At 36.5% G+C, this 18,519-nt stretch overlaps 1 protein-coding gene across 1 annotated transcript in view; it reads left to right on the top strand.

Annotated features, from left to right (window-relative positions):
- Positions 1–18,519, top strand: part of LOC311277964 (transmembrane protein 132C) — a 348,855-nt gene that overhangs the window by 257,874 nt on the left and 72,462 nt on the right. The window contains exon 4 of the mRNA XM_084388468.1: positions 6,845–7,031. Coding sequence (XP_084244594.1) covers positions 6,845–7,031 — 187 coding nt within the window. The remainder of the gene's footprint in view (positions 1–6,844; positions 7,032–18,519) is intronic.

Genomic DNA, 18,519 nt, shown 5'->3' with positions numbered 1-18,519 from the left:
AATCAAAATCTGGGTTTACAGTGTAGGCCTGTCCTTTTAAAAAAAAAAAAAAAAAGTGAAGTTTGACCGCAAATGATATTATACACGTGTGTTTGTGCAGACATATTTACCCTGAAGGAGCGATTGTACAAAGGTAGTTTAGAATGTTGGTCCTTGAATTGTGCCTCTGTCCGTGGTGCTGAAACATTCACAGCCTCAACTAATATGAAATTCTGTTTACAAAGAAATGTTATGTCAGTGAATTGTATGATTCTTTATTATGACTAACCCACCTGTGTACAGTAGTGCCCCAGGTTAACTGTATCTTACTGTATCTAGGAATGGGCAATTTTGATTTCATGGTGACTAAGCTGTCAGCTGTGGAATGCTGTTGATTACCACTGAAAATTATTGTTAAGGATATTAAATAATCTTTTTTACTCACCAAGGCTGGATTTATTTGATAAAAAAAATATAGCAAAATTTTTAATATTGTGAAATAATATTACAATTTAAAATAACTTATCTATTTTAATATAATTATTATTATTTTTTTTTCATTATTTTCGTTATGGGAAAGCAGAATTGTCAGCTATATGTACTGTATACTATTTCAGGATTCTTCAAAAGAACAACCTTTATTTGAAACATTATAAATGTCTTTACTGTCACTTTTGACCAATTTAATGCATCTGATGTAATGCTTTCCCCCATAGACAATTATTATTTTTATGTTTTTTATGTTTTCAATAAAATTCAGTAGAAAATATTCTCTGTGGTAACTCGCAGATTTTTAGACCTTAAGACCTAAGACATGAAGTTTCTGTAGAGTAATTTGCCAATGTTAAAACATTTTCTTCTATCCCAAATAAATATTTATCATATCCAGTTTTGGGGGTAAAATCATGAGTAATGCAAGTTACGTAATCAGATTACTCTTTTCAAGTAACTAGTAAAGTAACACATTTGGTTTGATTTGACTTGTTCTGAACTTTGACTGTTCAGATTTCCTGGACAGAAACTGGCATAAAAATAAAATCTTATCAGACAATACTTACATACCACATGATAAAGCACATATAACACACTTGTCCCCATTAAAAACATGCCTAAAACAAAATACCTGAGTTACTTTTTCAAATAATTCAAATAACACATCACTTTCTATAACAAGTAACTAAGTAACAAAATGACTTGTTTTAGGGAGTTTTTGTATTTTTTACTTTAAAAAATAACTTTCTGATCAAAACACTGATCATATCTCTATCTGCAAGACATTATCTATTTGTAGGGTGATTTTGTTGAAATGTATGAACTCTGTGGCTCAGTTTGAGCATGCCAGCATAGTCACAAACTTAATGAATAATGAACTTGATGAATCTGTTTGTTGAAAGACGGGTTCAGTTATTACAGAGTAATGTTTGTATTCGAGGTTTTTGTGTGTGCGTCAAGAGTTAAGGACATCAGTCTGTATCTTGAATTGTCGCGTTGAAATATTGATCATTCAAAATGGAATCCAACTTTCTATCTTGCTCCTCTTACACTTCAGTTTGTCTTTTTCATTACCCTCCTTCTATTATTTGTGACTTTTAACCATTTCCTCTCTCGTCTATAAGCATGACACAAAAATTTGTATGACTACAAATTGTCATGCAATATTTTTTGTCACTTGTATTTCCAATAGCTTTTTCTTCCTCACCAATTCATTTAATAGTTTATATTTTCTCCCCAAGAAAAGCAAAACTGCCAGAGTTGTGGGACGGTTTTAAATGTGCTCAGTGTCTCTCTCTTTTTATTCGTTCTCTTCTCTTCCCGCTCACTATCGCTCCTTTGCTGTCACTCCCGATAGACCGCTGTCACCCTCTATTCTGTCGTCCCTTTCCCTGCTGCTGTACCTGCCGGAGCAGCTTTCATTACACTGCAAATCCCTAAAGACACTTTGTCTTCCTCTCTCTAATTCTCTCTCTCTTTCTCACATACCCTCACACACTGTATTCCTGCACATGGACTTCAAAGAGAGAGGGGCAGTGCAAAATCTGCTGAAGGATACTCACTTTTTTGTGATGATTCAGGTGCTGTTTTTCACGATATGTAAATCAGGCCAGTCTCATGGTAACATGTAATGTTTAGGTGTTGTATCTATATTTGCCTGTACAGTGCAAACATTGCATCTGTTAATTTTTTTAAACATGTTTCCCTATTTCCAAGTTGGTAAAATTCAATAATATAAAATAAAGCTGAAATAAAATAAATTACATATTAGATGGAAAAAATAAACAAACATTTGAAATGTTGCCTTGCCAAATAATTGAAAAATGTTTAAGTTGAAGTACTAAAATGATTAAAACTGAAATAGAAAATAGTTAAATAGACATGACAAAGGTAGGCCTACATAATTTACAAGAAAAATGTATTATTAATATAAATAATAAATATAATAAAATTATACTCTCTGCATCCACACCACTAGGTGTCAGTATAAAACCAAAATGAGTGTTGTAACGACATCGCAACAAACAAAAGATTTTAGTGCACCTTTAAAAACAAAGGGAATTCTCAAATACATGCAGCACTTACAGAACGTTTGTAAAACGGCCAATATTTGTCTTCAGAATGGTCAATTTAAGGGATTTTAAGGCCAAATTTTGTTTTTAACACAAGAATAAATCAATTTAAATCCTCAGCTGCACAGCATTAACCTTGTTGTACTCAAAAGTAACTAGTGATGTTTTGCAAGACAATAAAAGTTCAATCAGGTAGTCATTTACAATAGGAAGTTTATGATTCTTCCCTGGGCCTCTGATTGTGGCTTCCCGATTGTGTTGGTCCTCAGAACAACTCGGCATCTGTTTTGACAGGCTGTTGTGAAACTTTGAGGATGTGTGTGCCATGAGACCAGTGAAATGAGCAGCGAGTCAGTGTTTCAGAAATGAAACGCGTTTCCTCCATTTTCATTTGCCATTCACTGCACCTCTGTTTTGTCAGGAAAATTGGGTTGCTGATTCACAACTGGGATGTTTCTTTTCATACCCAGTGTCTGACTCTCTCTTGCTGTTCCATGAGAGGATGTTAATTTGTATGAAAGATGCTCTCAAGAGATGGAGCTGTCGAAATGAAAATGGATTTGGGGTGCTGTTTTCATTTTCTCTCATTCTGTAAATGTGTAATCAGGAAACTTATATGCACTCTGAGAGTGAACAAGCTTCTGCTCTTCCTGTGTACTAAAAACAGAATGTAACTAAAGCCTGCCAGTACACTGAAAAAGATATTGGTTAACCTAAAATGGCTTTATGTAATACATTTGTAATTTAATTGGCTTATTAGAGTCAACAATATTGTTTAATATGCTGTATGATGGCTTTAATGCACCTCTTAGTAACAGTTGCATAAAAATACGCGGCGCTCCCATTGAAAACAATTGGAAAAATACGCTAACCTCAGGAAAAAAATGCTTTGGTGGACACACGGCCTAAGCGTATCCCGTCATTCATCATGTTCAGGATCTTACGCGCCCTGATTTCGCGTTATGTCTAGGAAAACTTTCCAGTTTAATTGAAATTAATTAGATTGTACATAGAATTTGTTTGTAAAACATAAAGCAGCGGTATTCAAATGGCGGACCGTGGTCCACTTGATTCCATCCGGACCGTGGGACATAATTGCATCATTTTACCGTTTCTGCCGATTAAAGAATGCCGATTAGAGTATGGAGCGTTACACACCACAAGCGGTCATTTACGGGTCGTTTACGGTAATGATCTTTCGGCACTACATCCTCTAATATTTTGTATCTTGAGCCAAAAGGATTTTTTGATGAAATATTGTATAAGTGTTCAAAAAAAGTATTGTCTGAACCTCCGCTGGGAAGAAAACATGGAGACCAGACCACTTGGAACTTTAAAGGATAAGTTCACCCCAAAATGAAAATTTCCTAATAATTTACTCACCCCAATGCCATCCAAGATATCCATGTCTTTCTTTCCTCAGTGGGAGAGAAATTATGTTTTTTGAGGAAAACATTTCTGGATTTTTCTTCTAACAATGGACTTCATTGGTTACCATCGTTTTTAAGTCCAAATCAATGCAGTTTCAAAAGTCTTTGAAGTGTTTAAACGGGGCTGTACGTGATCACAGCTGAAGAAGAGGTTGTTATCTAGCGAAACGATAGGTCATTTTCAAATTTTTTTTTATAATTTATAGACTTTTTACCTTCTATAGTTCGGATTGAGCTGATCAACAAACGGACAGGAATTACGTCATCACGTTGAAAGGTCACGCCGGCGCCGGCAAAACTATTTGAACTACTATTCATATTCATCAGAATGTTATTCATTTCATATTCATATTCACTGAATACTATTACTATATATATAATAGCAAACAATACTATTTGAACTATCCTCCTACGTACGGTCGCATTGTAAACAGTGGGGTGGTACTTCTGCCGGCGCCGGCGTGACCTTTCAACGTGATGACGTAGTTCCCTGTCCGTTTGTTGATCAGCTCAATCCGAACTATTGAAGGTAAAAAGTCTATAAATTCTAATAAAAATAAAATAAAAAGACCTATCGTTTCGCTAGATAACAACCTCTTCTTCAGCTGTGATCAGAGCAGTAGCTCAACTTTAACTACTTCAAGCTCGTAGAAAATTTTCGAGTAGTTTCTCAACACTGTTATCTGGATCAATCCTGGCCACTTGCTTGAAAAGTTAATGAGATGTAGATGTAAAGCCAAAGAAAAACATTAGATAGAGTGTTGTTGTTCTTCAACTCTGCATGCAATTTGATGCAAGGTGATCACCACCACCTTAGGCATAAAATTAAGTTTCTGTTTCTTTGTTTCTGTTTCTTGTGCGCTCTCTCTCTCTCTCTGTGTCTTTCTCTCTCTCTCTCGTTGGTTCTTCTGTTCCTGTCAGCTGTAGTCTCTGTATGTGTCTACCTCCATCTGTTCCCTGTCTCTCCATATCACTTCCTTCCTTATACCTCCTGCCTTACTTTTCCCCTCTGTTGGGTTTCTCCTCTCTATCCTTCTTTTAATGTGTGGCGGTGCGGTTTTCGCTGAGAGCTGTGTCATTGCACTCAGCAACTCTTTTATGATGCCTCTCACATGTGCATCTCCTTGTTCCTCGATCGGCTCGTGACTGTAAACTCTAAGTGACTTGACGTGGCTTCAAGCCTGATTCCTCGGAGACTCGTTACATCACACAATTCATTTTCAACTGTCTATCTTTCTTTTCTTTTTTTACCTCATGACTTCTTTCTCACCTCATGACTTCTTTCTCAACATCATGTAGGGCCCTATGAAATCAGTAATATTTTGTACAAAATTCTGTTGGATTTAAAAAAAAAAAAAAATTATTAAATCAACGATTTATTAAAAGATTTACAATTTTTTTTTTTTTTTGTAGGGCCTATGAAATGTTTAATTTTTTTCTCATGGATTCCATTTTAATGGTTTAATTAGATTGTAATAATAAAAAAGCATATCTAATCAATTCATAAAACTTGAACAACTTATTTTATTTGTATTTTGTTATAATAGGCTCCTATGAAATGTTTTTATTTCCAACCCAGAAAATCAGTTTTTAGATAATAATTTTTTTTTTATCATCAAAAATGTTGGTTATCAAATGGAGGCATAAATCGAACAATTTATATACTCTTTTAAAATGTAATCAGACAATTTTTTTGGCAAACAAAATGCTGCGCAACATAGATTTACTGTTCAAATTAAAACAGACACAAATCATAACAAGACTTAGTCAGCAAAGAAGAACAAAGGGGCAAAACCGAAATTGAATAATGGGGACTGTCAAACATTAAAAAGGATTCCGTCCAAACAACACAGAACAACTGCAGCAAAGTGTCAGCAAACCTCAATATTTTCCCTGAAGACCGTTTCCACAAAAAACTGACCACAGAAAACCTTACAAAGCCAACATCAATAAAAGCGCTGCAATTGCTACAAATGTAATCTCAGACACCACTGCTAAAATGTGAAAAAGATGGTGTTATGATCATAAAACTGGACATTTGGAGCACCAAGATGAACTTCATCTGCCCTGGTCAGCTTAATCACCTGACTTGAATATTATTGAACTACTGTGGGCAGTTTGGGAGAGAAGACTGAGAAGCAGATTCTCCTTCAGCATCTCTGCAGCAACTTGTTCTGATAGACGACAGTCAGCTGAAGACTATTCAAAAGTTATATTAATCTTTTCTAATAAGGTATATAAAGACGAGATGTGAACATCTGTTACGATGGTAGACATTGTGTGATCACAATTATGAATATGGGACTATAAGCACGAAGCTTGCGGTGTCAGAATGCCCATCTGTTAGTCAAGGCCGAAGCAAGACGCAACCCAGAGAAACGCGGCTTAGATAGTCTGACGGCGGATAAAAATAAACGATAAATCTGTTCTACAGTAGGTCTGTTCTAGCAATTCACACACGCACGTTCAAGCTTCTGCGTTTTGCATATTTAATGCGCACTTTTGTAAAGAATCACTGGAAAATAAATGACTTTCGAGTGATTCTTTACAAAAGTTCGCATCGAATATGCAAAACCTCATTGGTTCTCGCACATTAGAGCTTCTTCTTTTCCTTTTAATGGAAATTGGGCAAACCCATTTGAAGGTGCATACCGACACCTTTATGACAGCTGACGTAAAATAAAGGATCGGGCTAAGGATAGACGATACCGATCAGCTCGGGACATCCCCATCGTATATCAAATGCCATTTTTACGACTGTATTCTGTGTTTCCGTCTGCATTGCGGAAATCATAGGGCCCTAATTATGACATGTATTATTAGAAAACTCAGTTTCAGAGCTGTTATTGGTTTCTCTCTGTCTTTCTTCAGCGTGGAGCCGGGCTGGCAGAGGGTCGTTCAGGTGGATCTGGAGGTGGATGGTGTCGGGAGCACGGTAGGCAGCAGGTCCATCTTCTGGGCGGTGGAATACCCGGGCATCAGGGCCGGCAATGAGGAAACAGAGACGCACATCCACCTGGCACAGAAAGACCTTGTTGGCATCGTGCCGTTGGCTATGGTGAGAAAAACGTCATATCTGCCGTCTCTCAGGGAGGTGATGGGTCTCTTCGGGGAGTGCTGGGACGGAAAGATAAAAGAGGCAGGAGGTCATGCTTTTTAACTGAAATGAACCGTCCAGGCTGTCGTAACCACTTTTCGGTTTAGCATAATCTCATATTTTAAAGAGCAATGATCCAGTAAAAAATCTTAAGGACACGGGTGATGAGAATCAAACATTAAATTGCAGTTGAGCTCTCAAGTGTAATTTGCACTCTAGCTGTTAATTTTAACTTTTTTTTTTTTTGTTAAATAAAATTAGATGTGAACCTCGTCATTCAAGGCTAGAACATTATTGCCATTTTATATACATTTAGTGAATGATGTTTGATTAATCGGAAAAGGAAACTTGAACAAATCACATGAAAAAGAATTGCTTTTAATGTTTTTAGGTGGTCTAATTAAAAGTTATGCTTTCAGTTTTAAGTCACCCTAATTAGGGATTCATTTACAGGAATTATCCAATCCAAGGCTCTTATTAAAGCACTTCTATTTTTAAGTTTACATTTAGTCACTCACCAATACCTAAAAAAACATTTGAATTCACAAAAGTTTAATATTAGTCTCTTATAATCATTAATCAGAATGATCAGTGCTTGCTGAAAGGAAATGTGCTTATTGATTTGATAGTTAATTATTTTTCTGTGATCATGAACACCATGTTTTCTAATCTGTGTGAAAGAGTATTCAGGCTCAGCAATCGCTTTTCTATTGCTTCCGCTAAGTGTTAAGAAGTTCCAGAATAATTAAATTGGATTATTTTATTGTAATTGTATAGAATTGGCTTCAATAGAATTGGCTTTAAACAATGTTATTGAGTCATTTTAAATAATTGCAGTCTTGTGTAGCTAATTTCCATGTGTGTGTATACAACATCAGTCATTACCTTCGTTCCTGCATAGTAATTATACATCATACAGAAAAATCAATGCGAGCATGCAGTCTCCAACTGAGATTTACACAAACATCAACTGGCCTGTTAATGAGAATGACGATATAATAATTACATAGCAATTGGATATGTCACTTAAAGGTTAAGAGTGCTGTAACGTTGAGGCTCTTACGAAATGTTTAAATTTTTCTAAAGACATTAGATCAATTTCCGTCTCTCTTTAACACATACTTCTTACATTTCCGAAATCAATAATGTTTTGTCCATTTGCCTACGCAATAATGGAATCAATTTGCTGCAGTCACTTGATTCTTTATGAATTTTCTCCAATATTTTCTCCTGTAGTTTTCCGTAAGGTTGTGTAATAATTTAACATTGAAGTAATAGGGGAAAAAGGGGAGGGTTGAGTGGAGGCAAAGTTGATATTGTGGGTTTATATATGGCCAGACACTTGCGTGTGTCATTATATTATTACATGCGTGTTTTGTCAGTCATTAGAATGGCCGCATATATAGGCAGTAAGGGCATCACATTAGGTGTACTTATTCAAACAACCAGTTCTTTATTTACCTTTGCATCGTAAACAAGCAGAAACGGTTTGTAAGAACAGTTTGAGGATCCAGTGGAGGTCTGAGGTTTAGTCACAAGCTCTTTTTAATACTTTGCATTGGTTAAATATTAGCAAAACCCATAGACAGATGTAAATGGTGACCAATAATGATTTATGAAGAAAAAAAAAAGGTTTCTGCCTGACAGCGACGATACGATGCCTCAACATATTTGCATTTTTGATGAGGTATTAGTGAAAAACAAACCCTGTGACGGCGTAGTAATTAATCACCCTCGTGTGCCCTCTCATCTGAGACCCTGTTTGGCCATCAGAGGGATTGCTGAAGTCTTCAACAGCTGGGATTCAATGCTGTAGTGCTTGCTGTCACACTTCACTGTCCCCTCACTAATCATCTGGCTGAGGTTTTGGCTCTGCTAGACAAGGTTCCTCTGCCACTTGCTGCTTGTTGGTTCACCCCATAATTGTCTGGCACGTTGTTGTGGTATCTGTGGTCTAACGGGAGGGTTTTGGCGGGGACGGGACTCTTGCTCCAGACTCTGTAGGGCAGAGTGAGTGGTTTAGCTATCGCTTTGCTCCAGACGAGGTCTCAAGTGGAGGAGCGCAGGGAGTCATGCATGAGCAAGCAGAAGGATTTCTCTCCCCAAAAAAAATTGGGGATTCTGAAGAGGGATCCGCTCTCTTTTTGCCGGTTTTCCATGAGCTAAATTGCTGAATTCCTGACAATAACATTCTTACATTATAAGTATGTAAATAGGATACCAGGGCCTAATACAAATTATTTTAAGATATATTTACATATGCCGATTATTCAATTACATTATTTACTTATGCGAGTACTTACTGATGAAAGCCCGTGAATTATTTGTGGCAGACAAAATTGCTCTCAGTGAAAGGAAAATGATGCATTACAGAAGTTATGCACTAGTTACGACTACGAGTTTTAAGTTGTTAATTTGTTAGTCTTGACATAATTGTAGTAAATAATGTGTAAGATAATTGGCATCCTTGGTTAATGCTGCATATTTACACATTTTCAAATGAAGAAAAAACTGAACTCCATGAACTAAAAAGTTTGATCTCATTTTAAAAACTACAAGGTCTGTAAAATTAAAGATGTTAATTGAATGAATTATTGTTAACCAATTAATGAAGCCTATTAATTGCATATATACGTCATTGTTCAAAAGTTTTGAAAGAAATGAATACATTTATCCAGGAAGAATAAATAAAAAGTGACATTAACGACTTCAACATTGTTATAAAAGATTATTATGGCACACAAAACTGGTCCTGAAAATAGAAAAATTGCATATCATGGAATTTGAGTATGGTTCAAATGACACAAAGTGTTAATTTGCATTACTTTATAATGCAATACACTGTGCTAATTTGCCAAGGTAATTCATTGACAGTCCTAATAATGGCTGGGTTAATGAAATCAATTAATCGATTTGAATCCATCTTCATTTTGATGAGCCGATATTGACTCTTAAATCTCAAGATCGATCTTTTAGTCTGTGCTGTTTTCTGTTGATGCGTGAAGAAAACTTCACTAAACATTATAGTGCTATCCAATAATCACAATAAGCTTTGTTACTTTTGATATGAAACAAAGTCTCAACTTTCAAATCCTATCAATTGTATTACAAAAATCAAACTATAAATGTCATCTTTGATGTGCTGTCAATACAGCCCTAGTCCTAATATACTCCACATATATACCTAATATATATATATATATATATATATATATATATATATATATATATATATATATATATATATATATATATATATATATATATTAAACGCAAAGCAAGGCTGAACTTTAGTGTTAAAAGGTGTTGTAGCTGGATGACTTCCAGCCATTACTTCTGCCTCCTAGGCAAACATCTAATTAAACTCCACTTCAAGGCCTTTCATGGGTTTTCAATCCTTTGAAAAACGCTGTTCAATTGCTGTTCATTTTGTGAATCGGCACATTAAAGAGAAAATCACACAGATGCATCACTGCTCAAAAAGTGCTGCTTTTCCACCTGAACACTATTTAAGAAATCAATAGTCAGTAATACTCAACATTATATTCACAGATATTTCATCGTTTTTTAAAGGGGCAGTTCACCTAAAAATAAAAGTTTTATCATTTTGAGTGAACTGTTGGTTTAAGGCAGGGCCGTAGTTAGAGGATCCGAGGCCTCCTAAAAAAAATATTGATGTGGGCCCAGACCACCCTCCACCAATATCATATAGCCTACTGTACAATAGATGAGCATGGAGGCCCACATTTAACAGAAGATGGTGATGTTGTTGTAAAACCTTTATTTTAAAAGATAAACGTTTATATAAAAATTACAACTAATAAAAACTAACAAAAAGCAAGAAATTGTTGAATAATAATAAACCAATTTAAAAAAAAATGTATCTGTTAAAATTCATAAATCAAAAAGTAAACATTTAGAAATTGACAAGAATGCAGTCAAATTTAAAAAATAAAATCATTTAATGTCTTATTTTTTTAATAAAGATAATATGGAACTGGTAATATTATTAAATAAAGCTAATAAAGGTATACATCCAAGTGCAGTGAGTTGTATTGGTGTTTTCTTGATGTAATAAATCCATCATCAGCCGGCAGGTCAGGAGCATAATGTAATGCGTCGTGACTCGTGTCAATATTTTAACTGTATTTACAATAGTGTAAAAAGACAGGGATTTTGAGCGCGTAATCATTCGGGCGATTGTGGTGCGCACCGATAATGAAAAGTGACAGAACCCGGCAGGCTGTAGACGGTAGTTTTCTTATTCCCAGCGAAATAACAATACAACCTGTCTTTAAGAACGCCTTGATCGACTGAGATACGACAACTCTCCTGGCCTCCCTCTCCTTCTTTTCATGGCGTTTCTGGTGCCCTGATTTATGTTTTCTTTCAGTCATTTTTCAGTCAGTCAACTCTTCCGCCAAATTCATCGTTAACTTCACGCAGCTGCCGCCTCAACTCTGATTGGTTCTGTTCACGTGCTGGGGTGGGACTTACAATGTCATTAAGTCCATCTGATGTTTTGTCACTGGCTGAATAAATAATAAATACTTTAGATCGGACTAAACCATTTTTAGGGAGGTAAGTGAAGCAGATATTTGAAAAAAATATTTTACTAAATTGCATGTTTTTGTGGTTTTCATTTAAATCTCAGGCATACAACTAATATAAATATAAGGATTATTCATACAACAGGGGCCTATATAGCATAACTGATGGATTTTGTGGGGGCCCCTATAATTGTCACCACCTTTCACCGCACTAGCGACGGCTCTGGTTTAAGGTGTCTGGCGGTCAAACATCTTTCTGGCTGATCTTGCTGACAGTAGTGTTGTTGAGGTCAGTCGATAGCCTGGCTGATGATGAGGAGTTTGCAAGATGTCTGGGAGATTGCATACTCCAGAAAAGTTTTCTTGCGGAGACGGAAAGGAAGCAGGAGAAGCTGTGTGCCTGTATGATTGGAATCAGTGAGGTGGTGGCTGGTAAAAACTGAAATCTTATTACATGGTGTGAGCTATTTTCAAATCAAATCAAATCAAATGACTCTTATTGTCACATTAGCAACAGCACATGTGCCGCGGTGAGTGAAAGTCTTGAGAACACAGTCCAGTGCAGAATACATATACACTATACACAATATACACACAATATGCTAATTGAAAATATAAAAGGTAGAGGCTACTCATATAATACACATAATATACAAGTATACACATCATCCGTCCGTACGTTGTCCATCCATTCATCCATTAATAGTTCTATCTATATATCATTCTATCTAGCTATCGTTCTATGAATCGTTCTATCTATCGTTTTATCGTTCTATCATTTTATCTATTGTTTTATCGTTTTGTTTTATCTATCGTTTTATCGTTCTATCCATCGTTCTATCCTTTTATCGTTCTATTTTTCTATATCGCTTTATCTTTATATTGTTTTATCTATCGTTTAATCGTTTCAATCTATCATTTTATCTATTGTTTTGTCGTTTTATCCATCTTATCGTTCTATCGTTTTATCGTTCTATCTATCGTTCTGTCTTTCTGTCTATCGTTCTATCATTATCTACCGTTTTATTGTTCCATCTATCCTTTTATCGTTCCATCTTTCGTTTTATCATTCTATCTATCGTTTTATCTATTGTTTAATCTATCGTTTAATCATTCTATCTATCGTTCTATCGTTTCAATCTATCTTTTTTCCTATTGTTTTATCATTCTATCGTTTATCTATCTTTTTATCGTTCTATCTATCGTTTTATCATTCTATCTATCATTTTATCTATCGTTTAATCTATCGTTTTGTCGTTCTATCTATCGTTTTATCATTCTATCTATCGTTCTATCGTTTTATCTATTGTTTTTTCGTTCTATCTATTGTTCTATCTATCGTTCTATTGTTTTATCGTTCTATCTATCATTCTATTGTTTTATCTATCATTTTATTGTCCTATCTATCGTTCTATCTATCGTTTTATCATTCTATCTATCGTTCTATCATTTTATCTTTTTGGGTGTACAGCATTCCCTTTAGCCAATCAGATTTTAGTGCTTGACTTGATTGTGATTGGCATTCATTGTATTATTTTTTTTTGTATTTTTTTTTTGCGGTAGATATTTTCTTGATCCAGTAACGTGTCCTCAAGCAAAATCACTGCCCCTGTTAATTCTTTCTCTGAGGCAAGCGTCCTGAGGCCACCGTCTTGACGTTGAAGGACCTGTACTGTCTGAGTAATTGTGTAATGAGAATAAACCTGTTCTTCACTCCAGTGAATCATTTAATCATTAAAGTCCTGGATTCCCATCATAAGAAATCTGGCCCCTGGAAGCAGTAATTCATTTTCAAACTGCTCTAGGCGAAAACTATAGAGGTGAACACGGGAACCGAAAGCCATTGTACTGAGAGAGTCACGTCAGTTAAAATGCTAATCTACTCACGGGCCAGTGTGGGAGTTCCCCCCTGAGCCAAGCGCTCCGGCGGCCGGATGTCAGATGAGGCGCGGTGATGTACTGCTACCGACCTTTAGGAGGTTACAAGCCCCCCTGTAGGAGCTGATCTTTGGAGCCCAATGACATGAATTAAGCGGAGCGTGAAGAGCCCAGCGTACCGAGGCATCGTGATTCTGCCACGGCCCGAGTGAGTCCCACACCGAGGGTCACTGTAATCTCGATTAATCACCTCCAACAGATGGCCTCCACTGAGAGAAAGAGAGAGAGACAGCTCAGGGCGGTGTTGACAAGAGTGTCGCCTCAGCTTTGCTTTACATCAAGCTTTCATCAGTAATTAGTTTTAATTAGGCTAACAGGCCACATTGTCTTTGAGTCGTGATACGGCGCTAATAGGGTTATGAGGGGTAGAAATAATCCTTTTAAACGCAGTAATCTACGAGTGACCTCTGCACAGGTCACCGGTTTTTGAACGTAAATAATCAGAAATGATTCATAGCTCCGGTGCTGTCGGCCTGTATTTATGGATTATTAGCTTTCTTGGTCTGTATCTGTCTTCTCTCACTCTCTTTCTTTTAATTTGGTACATATTTTTCAATTAATGGTGTCCTTGCTGTTAATCAATTTGAACAAAAGGACGTTTAATAGCTTCTCTAAAGCTCAGTAGCTCAACTGCGCTGCAACAGACCTCTGGGACAGACTGAGAAAGAGAGAGGGAGAGAGCGAGCGAGCATCAAGGGACAGATGAAGAGAGCTGAAGTTTTATGAGAAAATTTTCCACTTTGAAAAACATACTGTGAGAGCGGTGGAAAGGCTCTCAGGTGTACATTGGCTGCCTGACAGAGACTGAATTTGTCATCTATTTCAATACCGTGTGGCTGAAATGACTCAGAGAGGAATTGAACGAGGGATGAAAAAAGAGAGAAAAATCAGCCGAGCCTTATGAGTGAAGTGAAAGATATTTCCCTCCAATATGTGTCTCCTGTCCAGTGTGTGTGTGTGTGTGTGTCTGTAAAATGTGTTATGTGGGTCATGTGAAGATAGATCTGCCGCTCAGTAATTGAGGCAGATCAGATTTGTCAGCACAGCAGGAGGCTGTTCTTTGAGCTGATTCTCTCTTGCCCTCTCTCTCTCTCTCTCTCTCTCTCTCTCACACACACACGCACTAATTTTATAATTTATATTAAAGTCCAGTATGTATATATGTATATGTATATATATATATATAGAGAGAGAGAGAGACAATTGTACTTGCTCTTTTGCACACATGCCAAAACACATGCAATTTGCTCAAATCATTAAGAAATTCAAATTTGATGTGAACAAGAAACGAATTGTTCCGAGACCTGAACCTGAACTGACTCATTTGAGAATTGAACCAAAGCAATTGAGAAAAACTGTATTAATGTAATTTGTAATTTATGTTATTAAATAAACATTTGCTATGAAAGAAATTCTTTGATTAATAGAAATTTTAAAAGCAGCATATATTTGAAATAATTTCTTGTAACGTATGTCTGTATTGTCACTTTTAATCAATTTAATGCATCTTGCTGAATTAAAGTATTAAAATAAAATCGTACTGTCCATACATTTTGGATATATAGTATACGTAGTGCTTGTATGTGCAATACTGTGAAAAGATTCATTATTATTTCAAAATTAATACTATTAGTTTTTCATATTTTTTCATTTTCAGTAATCATTATATTTGTTAAATTCAATTCAATTAAATTGATATTTCGTGTGAATATTTTCCTTTAAAAGAGTTTTTTCTTGGTACATTTAGACTATTTCATTATCACGCCTCAAACTCAAAACTCAAATTGTCAAGAAAAGTTCAAAATCAATAGAGAATTCAGAAAAATCATGGATTGATCCAATAGCGATAAACGGTAATAAAGGCACATGAAAGCATCATAAGTGATATTTGCATTGGACACTGACCTTTCAAATTTGGTCCTGTCTGCAAGTCTGACTGCTGTAAGTAATTATACTTTTTAGCAGTAGTTTGCAGACATCAAAATCAGATATAAAAAAAATAGAGTAGTGCACTATTGATAAGATTCACTAACTGCCTGTACACATTTTAAGCTAGAGAGATAAAGTTAAACTCACACAAACACTCACTCAACTGAAAAACTGTTCACCGCTCACTCATTTTAAAAGGCCTGTCGTAGAGCAGCAAGTTCCTGCCCTCGATTTGATGGTCCGCTCTCATGAAAGTCATTTTGCTTTTGGCTAAACGTCCAGTTCAGCCAGCTGCACATTAATAACCAGTAAAGATAACATGTGTTTCCAGCTCAGTGCAATCACACAAACACCCCATTCCAACCCTACTGCATATTCAGACACTAGAATGCAAAAAAAAAAAAAAAAAAATAGAATGTGTTTGCTGCCTTTTTAGAACAGATGTGCTATGAAGCGTATAAATGCAGAGTTTGAAGTGGATGTTCTCTGGAAAGCAAAAGCATAGTGGTTTGGCATTTAAATGCACCAGTTATGTGGTGTGGTCCACTGTTATGGTTCAAATATACATTTGAGGTGTAAATAAACTGAAACTTTTCCTTTCCTCTCCTCTCCTCTCCTATTCTTCCATTTTTTTTTTTGCATTTCGTGACACTTTCCATTTGTCTTTTTCTTTGCCTTTTTCTTCCCCAGTTCCTTTCGTCTCCCTTCCTTTCCTTGTTTTCCTGCCTCTTCCCCTTTGCCTTTACTTCTTTTCCTTTCCTTACTTTGCATTTTCTTTTCACTTATTTTTTTCCTATAATTTTCACTTCCTCATCCTTTTCCTAACCACTTCCTCTTCCATTTCTCTCCCTTTGCATTCCACTTTCTTTCCTCCTTATTTTTATTTCCTTTCCACATCCTCTTTATTTTTCCTTTCCTTTCCTTTCCTTTCCTTTCCTTTCCTTTCCTTTCCTTTCCTTTCCTTTCCTTTCCTTTCCTTTCCTTTCCTTTCCTTTCCTTTCCTTTCCTTTCCTTTCCTTTCCTTTCCTTTCCTTTCCTTTCCTTTCCTTTCCTTTCCTTTCCTCTCTTCTTCCTGTAGGCTTTGATTTAGACTATGCGAGTGTATCGTATTACATTTCTTAGCATGCTGTGACACACATTCTCTCCACAATGACAACTCTGAAATATGAATCCCCAGTGCCTAATCCATTAGTCTCTCTCTCCTCCTCTTTTTCTTCCCTCTCGATCACTTGCTCTCTAGTTGAATTAGCATGATAAAGTGCAGTAGTTAATTGGAGCAGCCATGGAGTTCATATGTGCCATAACGCAGGTAATGTTAATGAACAAGGCTCTCGAACGCTGATGAATAATGTCCTATTCACACATATTTCTTATACTCAGTTCATCTAAATCATAGCATGCGATTCACAAACATTTCAAATGAGATTCATAGTCTCTTGTTTATTTTTTCTTCTTTAATTTTTAAAGAAGTCTGTGCCCCAGAGAACATTTTCACATACTCATCAGTGTGTGTATGTCAGTCAAAAACACTCTTTTGTTTGTCAGGTGCTTGGTGCTCCATTAGTTTCTATGATGAGCACTTCAGAAATCTTAAGCAAATTGAATGAAAAAACTAATGCGAAGATACACATTGATTCAAAACCCCTTCAAGCTTAATAGAGCTTCAGTTTAGCCGTTTCATCCTTGGATCGTAGCACAATTCATGTTGTCTAAAATCATATCCTGTTTCCTGCATACAAAAGCGCACCAATAATCCAAACAGGAAATTATTTGTCCCCTCCGTCAAAGAGCGAGAGCCAGCGAGTCCTCAGTAAATCTGCTGCCGTAGCATCTAAATCTGCCCTCTATTTAGTTCTCATTTGTTTGTTTGATTATTTATTTATTTATGCATTTATTTGTTCACACCGTGCTTTCACCAGCATCTCGAGTGATGGACTGAAGAAAAAGGAGCTGACAGCCGCGCCAGAGGCAACAAGAGATGATATTACGGCATGTATGTGTGTGTGTGTTTGCGCATGGACCAATTGTGGCAGAATATGTGAAAGGATGAAAAGAGAATGACAGCAATTATTCCAACCCACACATCTCACTGGTCCCCTCCTAATGCCATCCCGCCGCAGAGCTCCTGTTCCGCTGTTGCACCTCTCTGAATGCCAGACCAAGACACACGCAGAATATTAACATCGCTGATACTGAGTGAGATTTCGGATGCAATTTCAGATCTGTTTATTGACTGGAATATCAGAACACAACTGGGAAGGCGTATTCGTTTTATCTATGTTTTTTCAGTGAACTAAAAAATACTGATTCAGTTGAGGTATCACTCAGTAGTATTCATACAATCAATGCAATCTTGTCTGTCTTGAACTTTTAAAAGAAGTGTTACAAGGGCAATGAACAGAATACTAATGAAATCAACAACTGAGTCACTCATATCTGCGTTTTATCACAGTATGCACTTTTTTTTTTTTTGGAGACCATCTCTGTTTGTTTGTTGTGCCAAGTTAAATAAAGAACTGGTTCTTTGAATAACTAAAGCATTTTCTTTACTTAAAGGGATACTCCACCTCTGGAAAGATGAATGTGTATTTAAATTGGGTCATTTATGTAGAAGAAATGTGAAATTATTTTTGAATTTGGAGCTTTCTAGACTGAGAAAAGCCAGAAAATGTATTTTTGGCTCATGTGGATGAAAGACAACAACTCCCAGAATGCACTTGCTTCGCTGCTCTACGAGGCCACTCCCAAGCCACGCCTACCGGTTAGAGAGCAGTTGTAAACAATAAGGCTAACTAGTCTCCGTGAGTCTGCCCGGGTTTTTGAGATCGCATCGCACAAAATGTCCGGGATTCGGCTTTTGCGTTCTACAGTCGCCATTCATTGTGTTTACTGTGGCGAGCAGGACGAGGCTAGGGCCTCGGGAGAACGACGCGAGGCCGGTGGCGTGATTACTGATGACCGACACCTGTGAGGCACTGGTCTCATATCTCTCACGGAGGAGCGGGTATTTTCTTAGCAATGGTAAAACGCAC

The sequence above is a fragment of the Rutilus rutilus genome, assembly GCF_951802725.1.
Source record: "Rutilus rutilus genome assembly, chromosome: 19".
NCBI classification, from domain to species: domain Eukaryota; kingdom Metazoa; phylum Chordata; class Actinopteri; order Cypriniformes; family Leuciscidae; genus Rutilus; species Rutilus rutilus.
This window is presented reverse-complemented; position numbering and strand designations above follow the sequence as displayed.